This window comes from Aedes albopictus, chromosome 2 (genome assembly GCF_035046485.1).
Source record: "Aedes albopictus strain Foshan chromosome 2, AalbF5, whole genome shotgun sequence".
Classification (NCBI taxonomy): domain Eukaryota; kingdom Metazoa; phylum Arthropoda; class Insecta; order Diptera; family Culicidae; genus Aedes; species Aedes albopictus.
In genome coordinates this window covers 207043625-207063918 of record NC_085137.1, presented here as the reverse complement: position 1 = coordinate 207063918, position 20294 = coordinate 207043625, and the positions used below count along the sequence as shown (strand labels likewise).

At 39.5% G+C, this 20294-nt stretch overlaps 1 protein-coding gene across 2 annotated transcripts; it reads left to right on the top strand.

Moving 5' to 3' along the window:
• The first annotated feature begins 333 nt into the window (after positions 1-333).
• On the top strand, positions 334-14840 carry LOC109414053 (uncharacterized). Of its 2 annotated transcripts, none has more exons than XM_029869085.2 (6): positions 334-880; positions 1089-1125; positions 12660-12716; positions 13459-13583; positions 13649-13819; positions 13876-14840. In XM_029869085.2, the coding sequence occupies exons 1-6, from the start codon at positions 834-836 to the stop codon at positions 14333-14335; spliced, it is 897 nt and encodes a 298-aa protein (XP_029724945.1). In that variant the 5' UTR covers positions 334-833; the 3' UTR covers positions 14336-14840. The 2 variants fall into 2 exon arrangements, with proteins under 2 accessions (XP_029724945.1, XP_029724946.1); XM_029869086.2 differs by having other exon boundaries at positions 335-880; positions 1092-1125.
• Positions 14841-20294: the final 5454 nt, after the last annotated feature.

The window sequence follows — 20294 nt, the reverse complement described above, 5'->3', positions numbered from 1 at the left end:
AATGATTTTTCGAAAAAAAAACCAAGATGGTGTCAAATCACGTTTTTTTTACGCAGAGAAACAAATACGTTTATCGCGGTCGAACTCTACCTAAAGAATGAACGTACAGCTTCGACAGATAAGTTACTTTGGCACGCTTTCAACGACTTATTCAAACTATAAAGGGCTAACTTTTGTAACACTGAATCCCTTCGGAAAATTCTCCATTTTCCAACACGTTTCCTCGAGTAAACAAACTTCTGCGCAAGCGCTTTTCCACCCCCTTCAATCAGCTGTTGGCTGTCAGTGCCAGTTGATTCTCATTATTTCTTTTTTATTCTTGTGTTTTCTATTACACTTGGTACCTCCCTCACTACCGTACAAGTCTCCCGCTAGAACTATGTGGGCCCGTCACCTAGGAGAGAAAAACCAAAAGTCAAAAGTTTTCCTTTATTGATTTATATCGCGGTTTTTGTTGGGGCTCGGTTATAACTTGCGTGCATCATTTTTCAAGCCGAATATTGAAAGGAACTGTGGAATTAAGCGGAAAATGTAACTGTGCAGTAGATAATCGTTTTCATTAGCTTTCGATGGGTTCTAAATACGCGGCAAGTAGTGCTCTAGTTTTCGATCGCTTCTCGACAATAAAGGATCTAGCACTGCGTCCAATCGTGGAAGATGATGCTGATTCATTGGGAATCACATCACCAGCAGATGCCCAGATCCGCATTAACCGCAAAGCTTCGTTCATCGACGGAAGGAGGGTGGTCAGTTTAGGGGTCTTGAGCGGGTCAGGTCAAGGTCCTACGCACTAAAATCCGAACACGTGCGTATGAGTGCTCCACTTGCAAATTATGGGAAATTGCTTCAAAGGATGCCTTTCGGAGGAAAAACAAACGCGGTGAGTCTCGAAAGCGGAGGGTGGTGGGATGGAACAGTTCGCTCGGTCGTCGGTGCGTGTAAGGTAAAATCGATAATTTATTTGCGCTGTTTTTTGTTTTCTTTCTGTATTGATGCTGCCGTGGGAATATCGTTTATTTTTTGTCGCTGCGGCACACACGCACATCCGGTTGTGGTGAAAATGACGAACGGGATTGAACCACGAAAAGCAGTCGGAATGTGGCTGCTAGTGATAGCCAGTATGAGGTAAATCAGATTTATGTGTTTATTTTTTTTGTAGTAATGTAATAGTCAGAAAACCTATTAGCGGAAAATCATTTTCTGAAATGCTCACTTTTTTCCAGAAATGCAAATCTAGAAAAACCTGAAATCTCAGAAGACATTCACCCTCATTCTTGTTAACGGACGTATCCACTTTCGAACGTTTTTGATTCGATCGAATCAGTAGGCCATTTGATTTTGCTGGCGTAAACGGGAATAGGGCACTGCATGAAATTCTCTCCTTCTCTTTCACTCTTACAGAAATTTTGTAAACAACAAGGCCACGAAACGTCAAAATCCCATACAAAATCAAAACAGTGCAGTGCCCTATAGGGCACTGCATGAAATTCTTTCCCTCTCTTTCACTCTTACAGACATTTTGTAAACAACAAGGCCAAGAAACGTCAAAATCCCATACAAAATCAAAACAATGCAGTGCCCTATAGGGCTCTGCATGAAATTATCTTCTTCTCTTTCACTCTTACTGAAATTTTGTAAACAACAAGGCCAAGAAACGTCAAAATCCCATACAATTTCAAAACAATGCAGTGCCCTATGGTCCACTGCACGAATTTATGCTGGCCTGCTTACTCCCACACGAAATTTGACGTTTGAGCGGTGTCGGCACCGCTCAAACGTCAAATTTTCTGTGGGAGTAAGCAGGCCAGCACAAATTCGTGCAGTGGACCATGCGAACGATTTACGTTCGAAAGTGGATTCGATCGAAAACAATGAGGGTGATTGATTTTTATAAATTTTAACAGTTGTTGATCAACTCCCAGGAAATCAAGACCTAAAATTACATTAAAAAAATTGCGGTTCAGTTCCGCATATACATTTTGACAGGCAAATAAACTGTAGCTCTTCCATAAGAAATTTTATTCCCTTTTCGTTAAAGGCTTTTCTTAGTACACAGGGTCAAATCTGACATTTTTCCTTCATTTAAAAATGTGTTGTTCTCTTAAATTATACTGTTACAGAGGTTGTTTCAACACCCGGGTTGCAACCTTGATTCCTCCGGGAATGATTCCAGGGATTCCTCTAGGAATTCTTGCATAAATTCCTACAAGGATTCCTTCAGACATTCTTTTAGGGATTGTTCTAGGAATTTCTCTAGAGATTCCTCCAGGAATTGCTCTAGGGATAATTCCAGGACTTCCTTAAGAAATTAATACAGGATTTCTTCAGAGCCTTCTCCAAGAATTCCTCCCGGTATTTTCCCATGGATTTTTTCAGGCATTCAGAAGCTTTTCCTCCAGGGATTCCTTCAGAAATTCCTCTAGGAACTCCTTTAGACATTCCTCCCGGATTTAATGCAGGAATATCTCCAGAAGTTTCTCCAGGAAACGCTCAAGGATTTTTCCAGGGATATTTCCAAGATTTTTTTCAGAAGTTCTCCTCCAGGGATTCCTTTAGGATTCCTCTAACGATTTCTCTAGGAAATCCTGCAGGAAATTCTATTGGGATACCTCCAGGAATTCCTTCTGAGATTCTCCAGGAATTCTTCAAGGCATTCCCCCAGAGGAATTCTTGCAGGGATTGCTTCAAGAATTGATATGGATTGATATATTTATTCGTCAACAGGTTAAAATACAAACCCCAATGACATGTACGCCCATCTTACAGGGTGCGGCAGGAAAAAATGCGAAAAGTTCAAGGCACTACTATACGCTAAATATGGGATATATATGTGTATTTTTTCATGACAGTGTATCAGTCAATGTCTATATTCTAGCACTGAAAAATAAAAATGAACATATTTGATGTTTAACATGTGATAATGTAGGCCTCATAAGCGGATATCAATAAACTGCGCGCCCAATGGTCATTAAACAAAATGACTATAATAGTAACAAAATTAGCTCAAATTCGATGAACAACCAGACCACACTGATCCAGATCCATGTAGTTTCACATACCAGATGAAATAAGTACATATATTTGATGATATTGTAGAGAAAATCAAAAATTTTGTTTTATCAGATGCGAAATTTAACGACCTGTGCGATTTTTTGCGGTTTGAAAATTCTGGTTGTCTTCATCTTCAGGCGCCGCCCTGTAAAGGTTAGTGACCAAAATGGGAAATTTTTTAATTACCTTTTCAGAAAACTAGCCTATTATAGATCATGGAACGTTGAAACATAGATTGGTTAATGTCAAATGGACGAAAATGAGGTTTGAAGTTGAAAAACACTTTCGCATTTTTTTCCTGCCGCATACTGTACTCTAACACAATACATTTTTAAATCTATTCTTATTTACTACACGAGAAACACTTAAGTCTAAAACATCATAACACTGATTAAAAACGCGACACATACTCTGTAAAGGCTCATTTTGTCCATAATTAGTTCTAGCGGGACGAATGTACAGAAAACTATGAAAACGAAGACTACGACTAGGGACATGAATTCCAACTTGTTCAAGAAGAGAAGCACAAATAACATCACCTTGTAATAGGTCGGCTATGAAGCCCAGGAATTTCTCCAGGAAGTTTTCCAGGAATTCCACCAGAAATTCTGCCAGGAATTCCTGTTGAAATTCCTGGTGGAATTCCTGGTGCAATTTATGGTGGAATTCCTGTTAGAGTTCCTGGTGAAATTCCTGGAGAAATTCCTGGTGGAATTCCTGATGCAATTCCTAGAGGAATTTCTGGCGAAATTCCTGGCGGAACTCCTGGACGAATTCCTGGCTAAGTTCCTAGAGGAATTCCTAGATAAATTGCTGGGGGAATTGCTAAGGGAATTTCTGGAGAAAATCCTAGAGGAATTCTTGGAGGAATTCTTGGAGGAATCCCTGGAGGAATGTCTGGTGAATCCCTGGAGGAACTCCTGGAGGACTGCCTGGTGGAATACATGGAGCTATGCCTAGGAGAACTCCAGGATGAATCCCTAGACCAATTCCTGGAGTAATCTCTGACAGAAGTCCTGGAGGAATGCCTAAAAGAATTACTAGAAGTATTCCTGAAGGAATTCTAGGAAAAAATCCTTGAAGAATTCAAGGAGGGATCTCTGGATTAATTCCTTAAAGAATCGCTGGATTAATTTAAGAAAAAAATTCTGGAGGATTCTCTAGATCAATTCATAGAGAAATCTCCTGGAGGAATTCCTAGAGGAATCCCTGTGATTCCCGGAAGGAATTACCTGAGAATTTTGTGGAGTAATACCTTGAGGAATTCCTGGAGGTATCGTCAGAGGAATCTCAGGAGGAATTCCTGAATGAATCCAAGGAAAACTTCCTGAAAAAAAATCCAGGGGGAAGCATTAAAAAAGTTGCAGAAGGAATTCTTGAAAAAAAATCTGGAATCCCTAGAAGAAATTGTGGAAGAACTCCTGGAGGAATCCATGCAGTTGTTTTAGGAAAAAAAAAAACAACCCAGATGGAATATCGGAAGTAATCCAAGAGGAATTACTAAGGGAATCCCTAATCAATTCTTGGAGGAATTCCTGAAGGAGTTCCGGACAGAATTCCCGGAGGAATTCCTTCTCAAGAAGCGTTCCTGGAGGAATCCTTGGCGGAATTTTTAAAATAATCCCTGGAGCTGTTCCTGGAAGTAGTCCAGAAGAAATTCCAGAGTGAATCTCTGGAGGAATTTTCGGAGGAGTTTTTGAAGGAATAACAGAAAAAATCCTAGGAGGAATCCCGGAAGTAGTCCCATGAGAAATTCCCAGAAGGGATTTTCTGAACGAATTCCTGGTCGAATTTCTTTAGGAGAATGCCTGAAAAATAACTTTGAAGGAATCCATGCCTGCAGTAATTTCTGGAGGAATTATTGAAAGTATCCTTTGGAGTCCATCCAAATGATTTTTTGTAGAAAATTTTGAAGTAATTTCTGAGATAATTTCTGAATAATCTTTGGTAGATTTTCTGAAATAACTCCTAGCAGAAATACTTCGAATGATTCCAGATGGAATTATTGAAATAAACTCTAGTGGAATTCTTGAAGGAATATATGGAGAAATCAATTAAGAAAGCTCTGAGGGAATCCCTAGAGAAATTCCTCGTATAAAGCTTTTTTTACTTTACTAACGCAATTTTTAACCCGGAGCTAGTTCATCTCGGGACCCACGCTTTACTTCCCTTCCGAAGGAAGAACCCACGCTTAGTGAGTTTGTCGGGAGTGGGATTCGATCCCAGGTCCTCGGCGTGATAGTCAAGTGTTCTAACCATCACACCAGATCCGCTCTACATAAAGCATGTGAATAACACTAGTTTACAAAATAAAACGAAAGTCGTGAACTTTTGTCAACGACCAAAATTTTTGAAGCATAATTTAGCGCTGATTTCGAAACCTTGCTTCAAAAATTAAAAGTAGAACAGTTTTTGAGTTTTGGCTCAATATCGAGTTTTACAACTTTTTAAAATATGGAATTTAATAAAATTCAAATATCTTGTGTTTTGTTCAACAAATTTTAAATCTTTTTCCATAACTTTAAAGCTGAATATAATACCATTCGATCATCTGAATACAGGTTTTGCGTTAGATTGATAAAGTTCAAGATATTGGTGAGTTTTGGGAACGATCTCCTTCAATTTTAGCAGAATTTCCAAAAATATATTAAGAAATGTATTTTTTTTTTCAAATAAGAAAAAAACAATTTAATAATTCTTTCTCAACGTTTTTTTGACATATCATGTGTAGGCGAGATACAGTAAAAAATTCAGCTTAATTGGAGTATTGATTACGGAGAATGAGGTGTGTGAAGTGAGCGACTTTGCTTAAAAATAGAACAAAAATCGATTTCAAATCATCAACCTTGTATGGAAAGTCGAAAAAATTTCCGCTCTACTGTAATTTTTTTTCCTTTGCGTTTTCGAACTCAGGGCATGATTCTACACCGAAAACGATCATCAGCTTACCGAGTTCAAAAATGCTGTAAACTAGTGTAATCACTGGAGAAATCTCTTTAGCGATCTCAGGAGGAATTCCCGGAGGAATAGAGGTGAAATCCCTAGAAGAATTCTTGACCGAATTTCTGAAGCAATTGTGGGGAATTCCTCCCATTTCTTAAAACAAGAATTGAAACAACCACATGCCTGTAAAGGGTAACATAGACATGTGTAATCCCTGAGCCATTCCTTGATGAATTCCTGGAGGACTACCTCCAGAAATTCCAGTAGGAATTTCACTAGAAATTCTTCTAGGTACCGTGATTTCGGGTGAAATGGATCGACGTGAGGGCAATTTTTATTTGTCAAAAATAAAGCATTGAACTTAAAACAATTTGTAAAAAATGACTATCATCTGGCTCAAGGGTTATTGAATGATGAGTTTACATGTTTTACAGCTAATTAGTCACATATTTCTGTATTAAATTTAATATTTTCCAAAACTGCGTGTTTGGCGAATTTCAAAGACACTCTCAAACTTTTGTTACCATAGCTGTATCGCACATGGAATAAATATTCGAATGAATGTTCATAGCTGCCAAGTGTTTGCTTAATCCGACTTCGTCATCAAAAGTTCTACAAATATTGATATTTATGCATAAAATTGTACTTTTGCTAAAGTAATAACTTGTTTAGTATGAAAATTGCATACTTTTAGGCGTATTCTTTAGATTTGTTAAACTTTAAATTTAAATAATTAAGAATTTATCAAACTTGTATAACTTTTACAAAGCTTTTTGCATTCTGGAACGATGAATTCATATGGAAAATTTATTTTCAGCACTTACAAAGACAGTTCACTGACTGATCAATTTCACCCCGAAACTGTAATTTCTGATTTTTTTTTGTTTTAACTGACATTTATTGCAATAATATGATTTGCAGTAAAAGTTTCAACCTCATTGACTGATGCAACCCGTGGTCGTACTTGTTTTAAAGCATTGAGTTTGACCATACCGACAACTATTCAAAAATTGGAAGCCAAAAACTGTGAAAAGTGATCAATTTCACCCGAAATCACGGTATTCCATCAAGAATTCCACCAGAAATTTCTCCAGGAATTCTTCTAGGAATTTCACCAGGGATGTCTCCAGGAACTCCACCACGAATTGCACCAGGAATTCCACCAGAAATTCTACCAGGAATTTCTCCAGGAATTTCACCAGTATCTTTTCCAGGAATTCCACCACGAATTGCACCAGAAATTCCATCAGGAACTCCACTAGGAATTCCTCCAGGAATTTTACCAGTAATTCCTACAGAAATTCTTCCAGATATTTCTCCTGAGAACTCTCCAAGATTTTTTTCTGGGTTTCATCTAGAAATTCCTCAAGGTGTTTTACCACGCATTGCTCTATGTTTTTTTTTTCAGGCATTACTTCAGAAATACCACCAGGAATTCCTACAAGTATTCTGCTCAGAATTCCTGTAAATAATTCTCCAGGAATTCATCCAGAGATTACTCTAGGATGTTTTGCAGGGATTCTTCCAGAAATTTATTGAGGAATTTCTCTAGGGATGCCCTTAAAAATTCTTCTCTTAGAATTCCTCCAATAATTCATCTAGGAATACTTCCAAGGATTCTACCAGCATTTTGCCTAGGAATTCCTTCCGGGAATTCATCCAGGGATTGCTTCAGGAATTCCTCTTTCCAGAAAGGAAAAATATTCAGAGATTCTTTCAGAAAATTCAGAAATCCTTACATCATATTTTCTAGGGATTACTCTAGAGATTCCTCTGGGAATACCCGCAGTTTTTTTTTAATTCCTTCATGGAGAGGAATTTGTCCAGCGATTTGTTTTAGGGGTTTTAACCCTTCAACGCGCGCGCTGTTGTAAAAAGTACAACACTACCAAAAATCCTCGCTTTTCGTATACAGCGCGAGCGCGGTGCAATTTTGGTTGTTTGATGGCGCGCGTCCTGGAAGGTTAAAGATTATTTTATGGAGATGCATACAAGGGTCAGAATATTCTCCTGGAAGTCATCCAGCAATTAAATTTTCTCCAAGATATTCTTTAGGAGTTTATCCCCGGATTTATTCAGAAATCCAGCCATGAATTTGTCTACGAATGCCCTCTGCAGCTCCAGCAAATGAATTCCTTCAGAAATTCGTCCTGCAATTCTTTCAGCGATATTACGATGATATTATTTTTTTTCTTCGAGAAATCTTTAAAGAAGTTATCCATGGATTTCTTTGGGAACTCCCCCAGAGATTCCCCCGGGAATGCCTCAACGGTTTCCTCCAACGATTGTTTTAGGACTCATCCGAGGATTCCATCAGGAATTCCACCAGAGATTTCATTCCAAAATTTGTGTGGTGATTTAGCATTAGCATTGAGCGAGTCGTACAAATGTGTAGGTGGTACAGTCCTAACAGCGGTCCATAACAGCGGTATGAGGGTTGCCTCCTTCCCGTCCGCACCAAAGCACGAAGATTTGGGACTAATCGTTGACTCTTAGACAAGACTGACGCAATCCTTCAATGGTCGAGCACTGTCCTGACCACGTCCTTGCGACTGCTGAGGAATGGGAAAGGATAGTTAGTTTTGGACCCCTATGAAAGATGTAGACTAGACAACTCTAAGGTCTCTCAGGCCTAGGTGTCACGGGAATTTGGGTGTTGTTAGTGGAAGAGTAAACTCCAAAGCATACGCTTGGTCAACGTTCAGACACACCATTGTTAGACTGCTTCGAATCAGTTGTCTACCCGATTCATCCTGGTTTCCTCGTCATCTTGATGGCATTTGGTTGAATTACTAGATTCTTCGGTTATTAATCTGAAATATAAAATAATATTAACATCGTACGTCAAATAAGCTACACATTAGTGATACGCTCGCCACAGTTACAAATTTTAACAATATTATTTATATCAGACGATAAATTTACCTGAATCCTGCTGAAATGTTAATTAGCTGTACATTGAAACAAAAATACTACAAAACACAAAAAAAGTGCATCAAACTTTTATCTTGGAATATTTATAAATACGGTAAATAACAAGATCAAAATTTGATTTGGTAGATTTTACACCGCAACGCAAAGTGATCTACCCACGTTACGGGGTATTCAAAATATGTATGGTGATTTCTCCAGAAATTTCTCTAAGAAGTACTTCCATACTTTCAGTCCTGGGCACCCACGATGGTGCAGAGGGCCGAATTGAAAGATTTCCATACTGGGCGATGTTCTGCTGGGTTCCAGTCTAACGCTTGTTTGCAGATTTCGTTTCCGCTTCTGCGTAGAGTGTAGCCGACCCACCTGCACTTTCATTTATTTATTTACTTGATCTTCGACTGGGTCGTACAGATTGCTTATCTTAAATATAAATTAAAAATGCATGTTGCAGTAACAAAAATACAAATCAAATGACACACGAGAAATAAACTAAGTACAGAGAACAACAAACTGCTATTGAAAGAAACAATACATGAGCTTAAAAAGTCCGGTGCGAAGGTCGCCATGCTAAATATATTAGAATAATCTCTAAACTCGCGACACCACACTTCTCTAGGCCAATTCGATCTTTTCAGAGCCGAGTTACGAAATTTTGCTTCGACAGATACTTTGTACGATACATACATAGTCTAGCATGGAAACGTTTTTCCACGGAGGTACTAAGCGTTTCACACTTAACACTTCTTCCGCGCCTATGGATTCGCAAACCATTAGCTGCAGTTCATCCTCAGTTACATCAGTTGCAATGTTCGTTATATAAAGATTGATCGGATCGGTACAACTGTTTGCGGTCATTTCACTAACATATACAGAACTAGATGCAAGTGGGATAGACTGATTGTCTGGACAAGGCAGATTTTCGTGATGACGAATTGAAGTACGAGGCTCTGCAGTGAGCTTCTTTTCCACTTTCGATAACGTTTCACTCATTAGTTTAACTTCCGTTTTCAAAATATCAAATTCACTCTTAGCTGCGTACTCATTGCTGTTCTTATCGGTGGCAGTTTTGCGAAAACGTCCTTTTGCGATGTAATCCCTGCAGGAGTCGCACATCCAAAATATGCTTGGATGTAGACATGCGCATCCCTCGTCGTAGGATAGACCCATGCACTTTGCATGGAAACTGCGGCGATCTTCGCATTGGCCGTCGCAAGACACAACAATATCTTCTGTGCGGAATTTCAATTTGCAAGCGCTGCAGTAATCATCCATTCTCCATTTTGGTAAATCCTATCCGCACGAACAATATACGCTACTTCACGACCAGATGGCGGGGTGATCGGTAAAACGATCAGCGATGGCTATGTATATATCAGAAGTGCTTTGTGTAGATAATGTGTAGATAGAAATAATCATCGGCGAGATAGCATTCGTTCTTCCAAGAAAATAAACAAGCAAATGATGTCGATCCGTGCACTATTTCATCAAAACAAGCATATCAAAATGCACTTAACTGTTTGTGAATGCAGAAAAAAACACTTAGCAATCAAACTGCTTTTTCACAATATATCCAGCGATCGAAGAGGCATGCAACTATAACAACAACACACATATACACGCTCCCGAATTTCTGTCGCTATTGGCTTGTGATGACATCGACGATGGAGCTCCAATTGTGAGGCCACTATGCAACGAATTATGTACCGCAGGCATCTATTGATGGAGACCTGCAGCCGTTGCGTGTTCTCCACTGATACACACCAGGCTTCACTGGCGTATAGCAGCACAGATTTCACGTTCGAGTTAAAAATTCGGATTTTTTTTTCTTAATTCGTTTATTTAAAAGGCTCAATTGTGCGGGGCACTTTACGGAGCCAAATTCAATAGTTTACAATAATAGGATATAACAAAATTTAGCTTCACAAAAAATACAAAAAAAAATCAACTATGGTAGAAAGTCAACTGATCCAACGGGATTCCGATAGTTTCAGCAATTTTCTGTTTGACCTCTTCAATCAATTGTCGTTGTTCACTTTCGTCGTCGATCCATTCGTACGTTGCTATTCGGTACCTCCTCTTGTTGACAGATGAGACAGGCACAAAAGTCAAGCTATTATCACTGTCGCTCGAGATCGCATCGGCTTTATTCTGCTTCTTTTGTGTCTGTTGATTTGACCCTGAGTCAGATTCTGGGTTAGATTCGAACGAACGTTGACGCTTTGCCTCTATTTTCTTCGTTTTCACTTGTTTTTTGGTGTGTACTTCATTTCTCGATAGTGATCCATCCACAAAATCATCAACGATGATTTTCTCCTTTGCTCTCTCCTTAACTTCGTTGACCACGTGCGCTACTGCTGTTGGCTGCTGTACGTCTTCCTTCTGTTGTTTGCGAAGAACCGGACAAGCCTTCTTGAAGTGTGTGTCCGAATTGCAGTTGAAACACTTTTGTATCAATCCGTCGTAGTACAATCTACCTTTTCGATTACGAAAATACACAATCTCTGGGATTTCTTGCTTCACGTCTATGTAGACTCCGCGTACTCCGGTGAACATGTTGAGCGAACGCGAACGGTACGTTTAGCAATTCCGTACTTCGTCATAACGTACACCAAAAATTCGGATTTTGGTGCGTCGACTAATCTGGTTGTTTTTCCATGCATTTCTTAAGCAGCCCTCACCTTCTTGATCCGTGCACCTATGGCGATCTTGGTGCCGCTATCGGCCGCCATTTTGGCTACCAAGATATTGGCAGCTTCCAACATTCTCCACTGATTGCCCAGCTGAGACCGTGTTTACATCCAACGATTTGGTCTTGTTGACGTTGATGGTAAGACCTGCCGCTGAGGAGCGATTGGCAAGATCATCGAGCTTGCTCTGCATATCAGAGCGCCGTTGAGCTAGGGAGCAACGTCATCAGCCAGTTCGAAGTCATTTAGGTGCTCCATGGTAATGGACTGCCACAGCAATACACGATTTGATTCACGGTCAATCGCATCTACCAGGATCTCGTAGACTACAATGAGGAACAGTAGCGGTGACAGTTTTTTTGTCCAGCAACGACCTTTTTTTGTCTGTATTAACGAGATTTTTAACCTAAGGCTAGTTCATCTCGGGACCCACGCTTTACTTCCCTTCCGAAGGAAGAATCCACATGTTAGTGAGTATGTCGGGAGTGGGATTCGATCCCAGGTCCTCGGCGTGATTGTCTTGTGTTCTAACTACCACACCAGGTCCGCTCCACAAAGCAACGACCCGGATGAGATTGGACAAAACATCGTTGTGTAGTACCCTGCACGAAAATGCCATGTACTGTACTTCAATGAGGCTGATGATTTTCTCAGGCATGCCTCGAGGAATTACTAGATTTTTTTGCAATCCTCTGGAGGAATCAGAGATTCTTAAGGAATTTCTCCAAGGATTCCTCCAGAAATTCCTTCGAAAATTCTTCTAGAGATTCTTTGGGGTATTCCTGCAGGGATTCCTACAGAGGTTCCTGCAAGGTTTTTTTCAGAAATTCTTCTAGAGATTATCGCAGTTCCCGGGTACAGGTTCTCAACGCTGTTCTTCATCTGCACCATGGAATTGCCGAATTACCGCTTTGGCAATATGAGCCGTCGTTTATGCTATGTTAAGAAATATTTAAGAATTAGATTTAAGTATATTGAAAATTAAAATATGTCACCCATAGAATCACTAATCTAATCGCTAACTAATTTTTCTTCTATTGTTAGATGCTGGTTGAAGGATGCTCGCAGCAGCAAGTAAAGATCCAAAAAAATAAATCAAATGTGAGTAAATTGAACAATAATTACACTAGTTTACAAAATAAAACAAAAGTCGTGAACTTCTGTAAACAACCAAAATTTTTGAAAGAATAATTTAGCGCTGATTTCGAAACCGTGCTTCAAAAAATTGAAAGTAGAACAGTTTTTGAGTTTTAGCTCAATATCGAGTTTTACAACTTTTTAAAATATGGAATTTGAAAAAATTCAAATATCTTGCGTTTTTTCAACCAATTTGTTTTCTTTTTCCATAAATTAAAAGCTGAATATAATACCATTCGATCATCTGAATACAGGTTTGGCGTCAGATTGATGAAATTCAAGATATTGGCGTGTTTTGGGGACGATCTCCTTAAATTTTAGCAAAATTTCCAAAATTATGTGAAGAAATGTATTTTTTTTTTCAATAAGAAAAAAATAATTGAAAAATTCTTTCTCAACGTTTATTTGACATATCATATGTAGGCGAGTTACAGAAAAAAATTTAGCTCAATCGGAGCATTGATTACGGAGAATGAGATATGTGAAGTGACCGACTTTGCTTAAAAATGGAACAAAAATTGATTTCAAATCATTAATCTTGTATGGAAAGTCGAAAAAATTTCCGCTCTACTGTATTTTTTTTCCTTCGCGTTTTCGAACTCAGAGCATGATTCTACACCAAAAACAATCATCAGCTTACCGAGTTCAAAAATGCTGTAAACTAGTGTTATTGCTTTAAGCAACAGTTATGTTGTTTTCCTTCTAGAAAAATCCCAAACTCTTCGGCAACTTTTGGCGACTGAAAGGAAAGGTGGAGTACTCAAGACTGAACAAATCAAACAACAATAATTTTATAAGCAAGAGTAATCATAAAGACCATCAGATATCAGGGTTAGTTGGTGTTACTTTCTAGAGAAATTTAAACTTCAATAAAATCTTGATTCTTAAAATCGCAGATCAGAAATTCAACTGCAGTGCCTCGATGCACACTCGCTTCTGCTTGTGTCGAAGGATAGCAATACTCGAAGAAATGGATATCACGATCTCAACACGGACGTCACTTCAACTCCGGGCAGCTCGCTGGACCTGGAGTGGGAGAACGATTACGGATATCAGAACAGCCAATGGTAATTTATCACTATTAACGATTCGCGGATTACGCTAATCCACACCTTATTCATAGGCAATTGCGAGCAATCGATGATCAGAAACTACCATATCCCACGCCGATGGATCCTGTGTTCAAAGTAGAGGAATGGTCCATTCTGAAGAAGAGCAAAGATCGGATCAACTCCATCCGTCGGCTGGATCGGGCTACATCGCTTCGTACTCAGGACACCGGAAACGGAACGAGCGGTGGCGGCACTCATCCACTAGCCAGCGTCGGTCCGAATGGATCCGGAGTCATCGGAACGCCATCGATTGTGAGCTGTGGTTCATATGCTTCCTCATCACACATATCAACGCCGGAGGATTCACTCGAGTGGGACATCGATCAGGATCGGCAGCTGAAGTCGGAGAACGAATCGCTGGATCTGGAGACCAAAGAACTGCTGCTGGAGATCGAGCAGCTGAAAAATCGCGTTCTAAATGAGACTGGTGCTAACTTGAAGGATCTGAAATACGACGAATCAATCAGTTGATTCCGCCTGCGAGGAAGTTGAAGACACTCGTTTATACTGGGGACCGACCGGGGCAAATGGGATGGACCGAAAATCAAACAATTGACTTTATATAACCGTAGTGGCATTACATAGTAAAAAAGATGTTGGATACCATTTTAGAACAGTGACTTGTAAACATACACAATAGAGTGTAACGTAAATTTCATAGGGAATCGTTTTGAAAGATAATGCTAACGAATAGCACCATTATAATCTATATTTATTGTGAATTCTATATAAATCCGATTTATGAGACATTCCTTAGATATAATTAAGCGATATAACGAACAATGCAAATTGGGAATAAATCAAAGATTGGTTATCGAAAGAATTGTTGAACAATTACAGAAAGGCATTTATTTTCTGATTGTAGAAAGGAAATCATTTTCCGAGTCTTGTTGAGTAGGAAATTAAAAAAAACGAACAAGATGCGTAATAAATTCAGAATAATGATTATTCATGCCTCGTAATCAACTGAAAGCATGCATTATTTCGAAATGCCGAAAACATGCCCCTTCTTATTCATCCTCTTCGTTTTTGACTTGACGCTTTTATTGGAACTACCCTTGTTCCTTCAACACCACAATCATGTCAAGGGAGCGTCCATAAATTACGTCACGCTCTGAGGGGGGAGGGGGGGTTCAGCAAAGTGTGACGACCCATAGAAAATTTTTCGAGTCCTCATACAAAAAGTGTGACATAGGGGGGAGGGGGGGTTGAAAATCAGCAAATATGGCGTGACGTAATTTATGGACGTTCCCCAAGAATATTGTTAGTAGAAGGACTTTCCTTGCATCTCATTGTATGAATACGAGAATTCCCTCAGGGGTAAAAAGCGTTTGGACAATGTCATTACATTCAAGAGGTTTTCTTTAGATTTGCAGAAACTGGATATAAAATTGTGCAGGGCAAGCTCAACGTAACTGTTATTTGAATTACCAATTTAAAAATGCTAAAATCTTGGTTTGCCTCAATCCAAAAATCCTAGAGAAACCAGTGGATCACAGATGACACTAGGAGGAATATAGAGGAACGAAGGAACGCCAATCACGAGGAACCTAAGTCGTAACCAGTCATTCAGTCAGAAACACTCATGTAGACGGTACAAAAAAGCCGACGAAAAAGAGAAAGCACAGACAAACAGACGTAACAATTGCGAAATTGACATCGACCTCGCTCTAAACGATCATTTTAAATCTTTATAGTTGTGGCTTTCACAACTAGAGGCGCGCGCAACGATTTTCTTTGCGTTTGATGTTTCACACTAGCGCCTTCTGTTGACGATATTGCACAACGCAGTGTTTCGTGAAACATTTCCACTAGGTGATGGTAGTGTGAACTGGGCGATGGATTTTCACGAAAATTGTTCTAGGTGTTACGTCTGTTTGTCTGTGGAGAAAGCGTGTTTCGTCTCCATCGTTGCGGGAGAGAGAAATAGCCATCCGTAGCATTAAATTGAACAGAGTTCCGGAGTCGATCGCCTTTCAGCCGAAATGCTCAAAGCTGACTTCGAAGTATCTACACAACTGCTGTACCTATTCATTATTTGGCAACATATGGGAAACCGCGACATTTCTGGTCGACTGGTTGCAAGCCGTCTAAATAAACGTACCCAAAAAGGGTGATTTGGCTGTATGTGATAATTGGCGGAGCATCATGTTACTGTGTTCTATGCGAAGTGGTTCCAAACCAGGATACAAAAAAGATTGAAGCAACTCTCCGACAGCAACAAACAGGATTCCGTACCGAGCGACCCTTTGTGGACCATATTGTCACGCTTCGTAAAATCTTAGAGCAAATCAATGAATTCCAAGAATTCAACCAGAATTCAATTGCCTGGTGTTCATTGATTGAGGATGTGTTGTAGTATCATTCAAAGAGTTTCTTGGGGAACTCCTCTAGGATTTCCTTCGGCAATTCCTCAAAGATATTCTACAGAGATTAGGATTTTAGGAGTTTCCCCGAAATTTTTTGCAAAATTTTCACCGATGAAACTCTTTATCGATAATTCAACTAAAAGTTGCTTCGATAATTCGATAGTTCGAAGGCGCATCATAAGTGGAAGTCAGGCCTACTATGGGCTCCAGAAGAAACTGCGGTCAAAAAAGATTCACCCCCGCACCAAATGTACCATGTACAAAACGCTGATAAGACCGGTGGTTCTCTACGGACACGAGACATGGACGATGCTCGAGGAGGACCTTCAAGCACTCGAAGTATTCGAGCGACGCGTGCTAAGGACGATCTTTGGCGGCGTGCAAGAGAACGGTGTGTGGCGGAGAAGGATGAACCACGAGCTCGCTGCACTCTACGGTGGACCCAACATCCAGAAAGTGGCTAAAGCTGAACGGATACGGTGGGCAGGGCATGTTGCAAGAATGCTGGACAACAACCCTGCAAAGTTGGTGCTTACTAACCATCCGGTTGGTACAAGAAGGCGCGGAGCGAAGAGAGCACGGTGGGCGGACCAGGAGGAGCGTGATCTGGCGAGCGTTGGGCGTGACCGACGTTGGAGAGCTGCAGCTGCAAATCGAGTATTATAGCGGCAAATTGTTGATTCAGTATTATCATGAATTTGATGTTAACAAAATAAATGAATGAATGAATTGCTTCGGGAATTCCCCAAAGAATTTCTTCGGCAATTTCTCCAAAGAGTTCTTTGAAAAAATCTCCAGTTCTTTCGGAATTTTCTCCAGGAAATAATCCAAGAATTTATCTAGGATTCGGGAATTTATTTTGGAATTCATTAAGGAGATCCCTCGCGAATTTTTTCAAGACTACCTTCGAGAATTCCTCCAGGACCTTCAGAAATTCATCCGGGAATTCCTGCTGGAGTTCGCCCGGGAACTTCTCAATGATTTCCTTGGACAATTCCTCAAGTAGTTCTTTGAAGAGTTCCTGAATGAGTTCCTAGCAGAATTCTTCAAGGATTTCCTTTGTGAGTTCCCCGAAGATTTTCTTCGGCAATTGTTCCAGGAGGTTCTCCAGAAATTTAATCAAAACTTTCTCCAGGAGTTTTATTGCTAATTCATCCAGGAGTTCCTCCAGGAATTTCTCGAATAGTTTCTTCGGCAATATCTCCACGAATTGTTTTTCAAATTCCACGAAGAGTTTCTTCAGGAATCCTTCCAGGAGGTATGTCGGGAATTCATATGGCGCTAATCTCCAGGTAGTTCTTCGCGAATTACTCCAGGAGTTCTTTCTGGAATTTCTCCAGGAGTTTCTTCGGGAATTCCTTGAGGAGTTCCATTGGGGGTTTTTGAAGGAGTTCCTTGGAAAACTACTTACACCTGGTGTTCCTCTGGGAATTTCTCGAGGTGTTCTTTTGGGAATTCATAAAAAAAGTTCTTCCAGAAATTCGTCTAAAAGTTCCTTTGAGAATACCTTCAGGAATTTCTTCTGGAATTCTTCCAGGAGTATCTTCAAGAACTTTTCTGGGAGTTCATTCGAGAACACCTTCAGCTGTTCCATCGGGAATCGCGTAAATTCTTTGAAGAAATCTTTTAACTGTTCCTTCAGGTACTCCATCATGTGTGCTATTCGGAATTCCTCCAAGAGTTCTCTAGGGAGTTCCATTGATAATTGTTCCAGAAGTTCTTTCGGGAATTACTTGAAGAACTTCATCGGGTTTTTCTGGTTCCCTGGAGATACATTCGAGGAAATTTCAATAGAACATCTGGAGAAATTTTCAAAGGAATCTCCCAAAGAACTCCTGCGGAATTTCAAGGAAATTCTGAAGTAAATGTTAAAGGAACCCTTGGAGAAAGTTTCAAGAAACTTCTGAAAGAATTCCCAACGAAACTCGTTGGAACGATTGTATGAAGAACCCTGAAGAAAGTACAGATGGAACTCCTGAAGGAACCCGTGGAGGAATTCCCTGTGGGACTCTTAGAGAAATTCCCGAGAAAACTCCTGTGGGATTTTCCAAGAAAATTATGACGTAATTACACTAGTTTACAAAATAAAACGAAAGTCGTGAACTTCTGTCAACGACCAAAAATTTTGAAGCACAATTTAGTACTGATTTCGAAACCGTGCTTCAAAAATTTTTAAGTAGAGCACTTTTTGAGTTTGAGCTCAATATCGAGTTTTACAACTTTTAAAAATATGGAATTCAAATATCTTGCGTTTTGTTCAACCAATCCATAAATCCATAAATTAAAAGCTGAATACAATACCATTCGATCATCTGAATGCAGGTTTTGCGTTTTGCGTTTTCGAACTTAGGGCATGATTCTACACCAAAAATGATCATCAGCTTACCGAGTTCAAAAATGCTGTAAACTAGTGTTATTGAAGGAACTTTAAGAAATTCTTGAGAACAAGACGATTTCGAAAGAACTGTTGAAGAAATTCTCGTAGAAACTTGTTGAAGAATTTCTGGAAGGTTGGAGAATTACTGGAGGAATTTGAGATGGAAATCCTGAAAAACTGCTTGATGGACTCTCCTCTCAATTGAATTCCTGGAGTAATTCCGAACGAAGCTTTGGGGAAAAAAATAAGATAAAACTCCTGCAATATGCAGTTCCCGATGGATTTCGTGAAAAAAAAAACCGGTGAGGGGATTTTTAAGAAACTTATGAAATCATTGCTAAAGACTCTACTGGATAAATTCTCGAAAAAACTTATAAAAAAAAAACCTAAAAGAACTCCCAGTAAATTTCTTGAGGGACCTTGGAAAGAAATTTCCTTAAGACTTGTTGGAGAAAATTTCGTTCCGCCTAAAATCAATTTTGACCGGAAATAGCCAATAAGAGTGACAACTCTTCCGGAAATTGTTAAAAACATTTCTTAAAGAATCGTTGGAGAAATTCTGGAAGAAACTCCTTGGAAGAATTCCCGAATCAATTGCCCCGATGGAACAGCCAATAAAATTCCTACAGGATTTATTGAAGGAATTCCTGGAGGAATTCCAAATGGACTTCCTGAATGCTGAATGCTTAATATAACTCAGGGAAAAAATGGACAATGGAACTCCTGCAGGAATTGAACCTGAACTTGGAGGAATTCCCGTTGAATTCCGGAAGTGATTCTGGAAACAACTTTTGAAAAAAGTCGCAATACAACTCATTGCGAAATTCCTTACGGAACTCCCAATTTGGAGAAGAATCCACAAATTCAAAACATGGAAATCCTACTAAAAAAATCTCAGAAAAGTTTCCTGTTATGGGAAGTCCAGAAAAAGTTTCTGCCGGAAGAATCCCAGAACAAGTTCCTTCTCACAATCACTGCGCCAGAAAAGTTTATGAGCACCGCACTTTCAGCGATCGGTTTCCGGATGAAATTTTACAATTTTCGCAAATAACCATGATTATGTTGACCACACTAGCAGCTGCTGGGAATTTGGATTTTCAATTCCAAATTTCGGTAATGATTTATGCAGTCCGGCTGCAGAAATCTGGTATCAATGTTGATTCCGATTGAAATTCCATATCCACGATTCAAGGCTGTATCCGCAATAATCGGGACACAGTAATACAGCTGTAACTCTGCAATACATAGATGAAAACTGCTCAAATTTGGCATAATACCATCTTAGGATGTGTTCAATTCACCCACAAAATTTCATGTGAATCGGTGCAGTTCTTTTTGTTATTGCAATGAAAGAGTAGAATATGCACCATTGAGTTTTGTACAGCCCCTAGTTTTGCTTGTCAGCGCTGTAACTCTTGAATTTAACAAAGGAAATGGCTGAAATTTTGAGCACAAAATGGCATGGGAAAAATTTCAAAAAAATCGATGCGCTACCAACAATTTTATAGTCAAATCATGTATTGGGACTGAACGTGATTTTAGCCCCTCAGACAGCAAATAGTCTGCACCCTTTATTGTTTCGATTGTACTATTGAAAGTACTATATCAATAATCATCAAATTTTGCAGACATAATATACACATAATCAACTACCTTCTGTAAAATTTTTATGAAAATTGGCAGA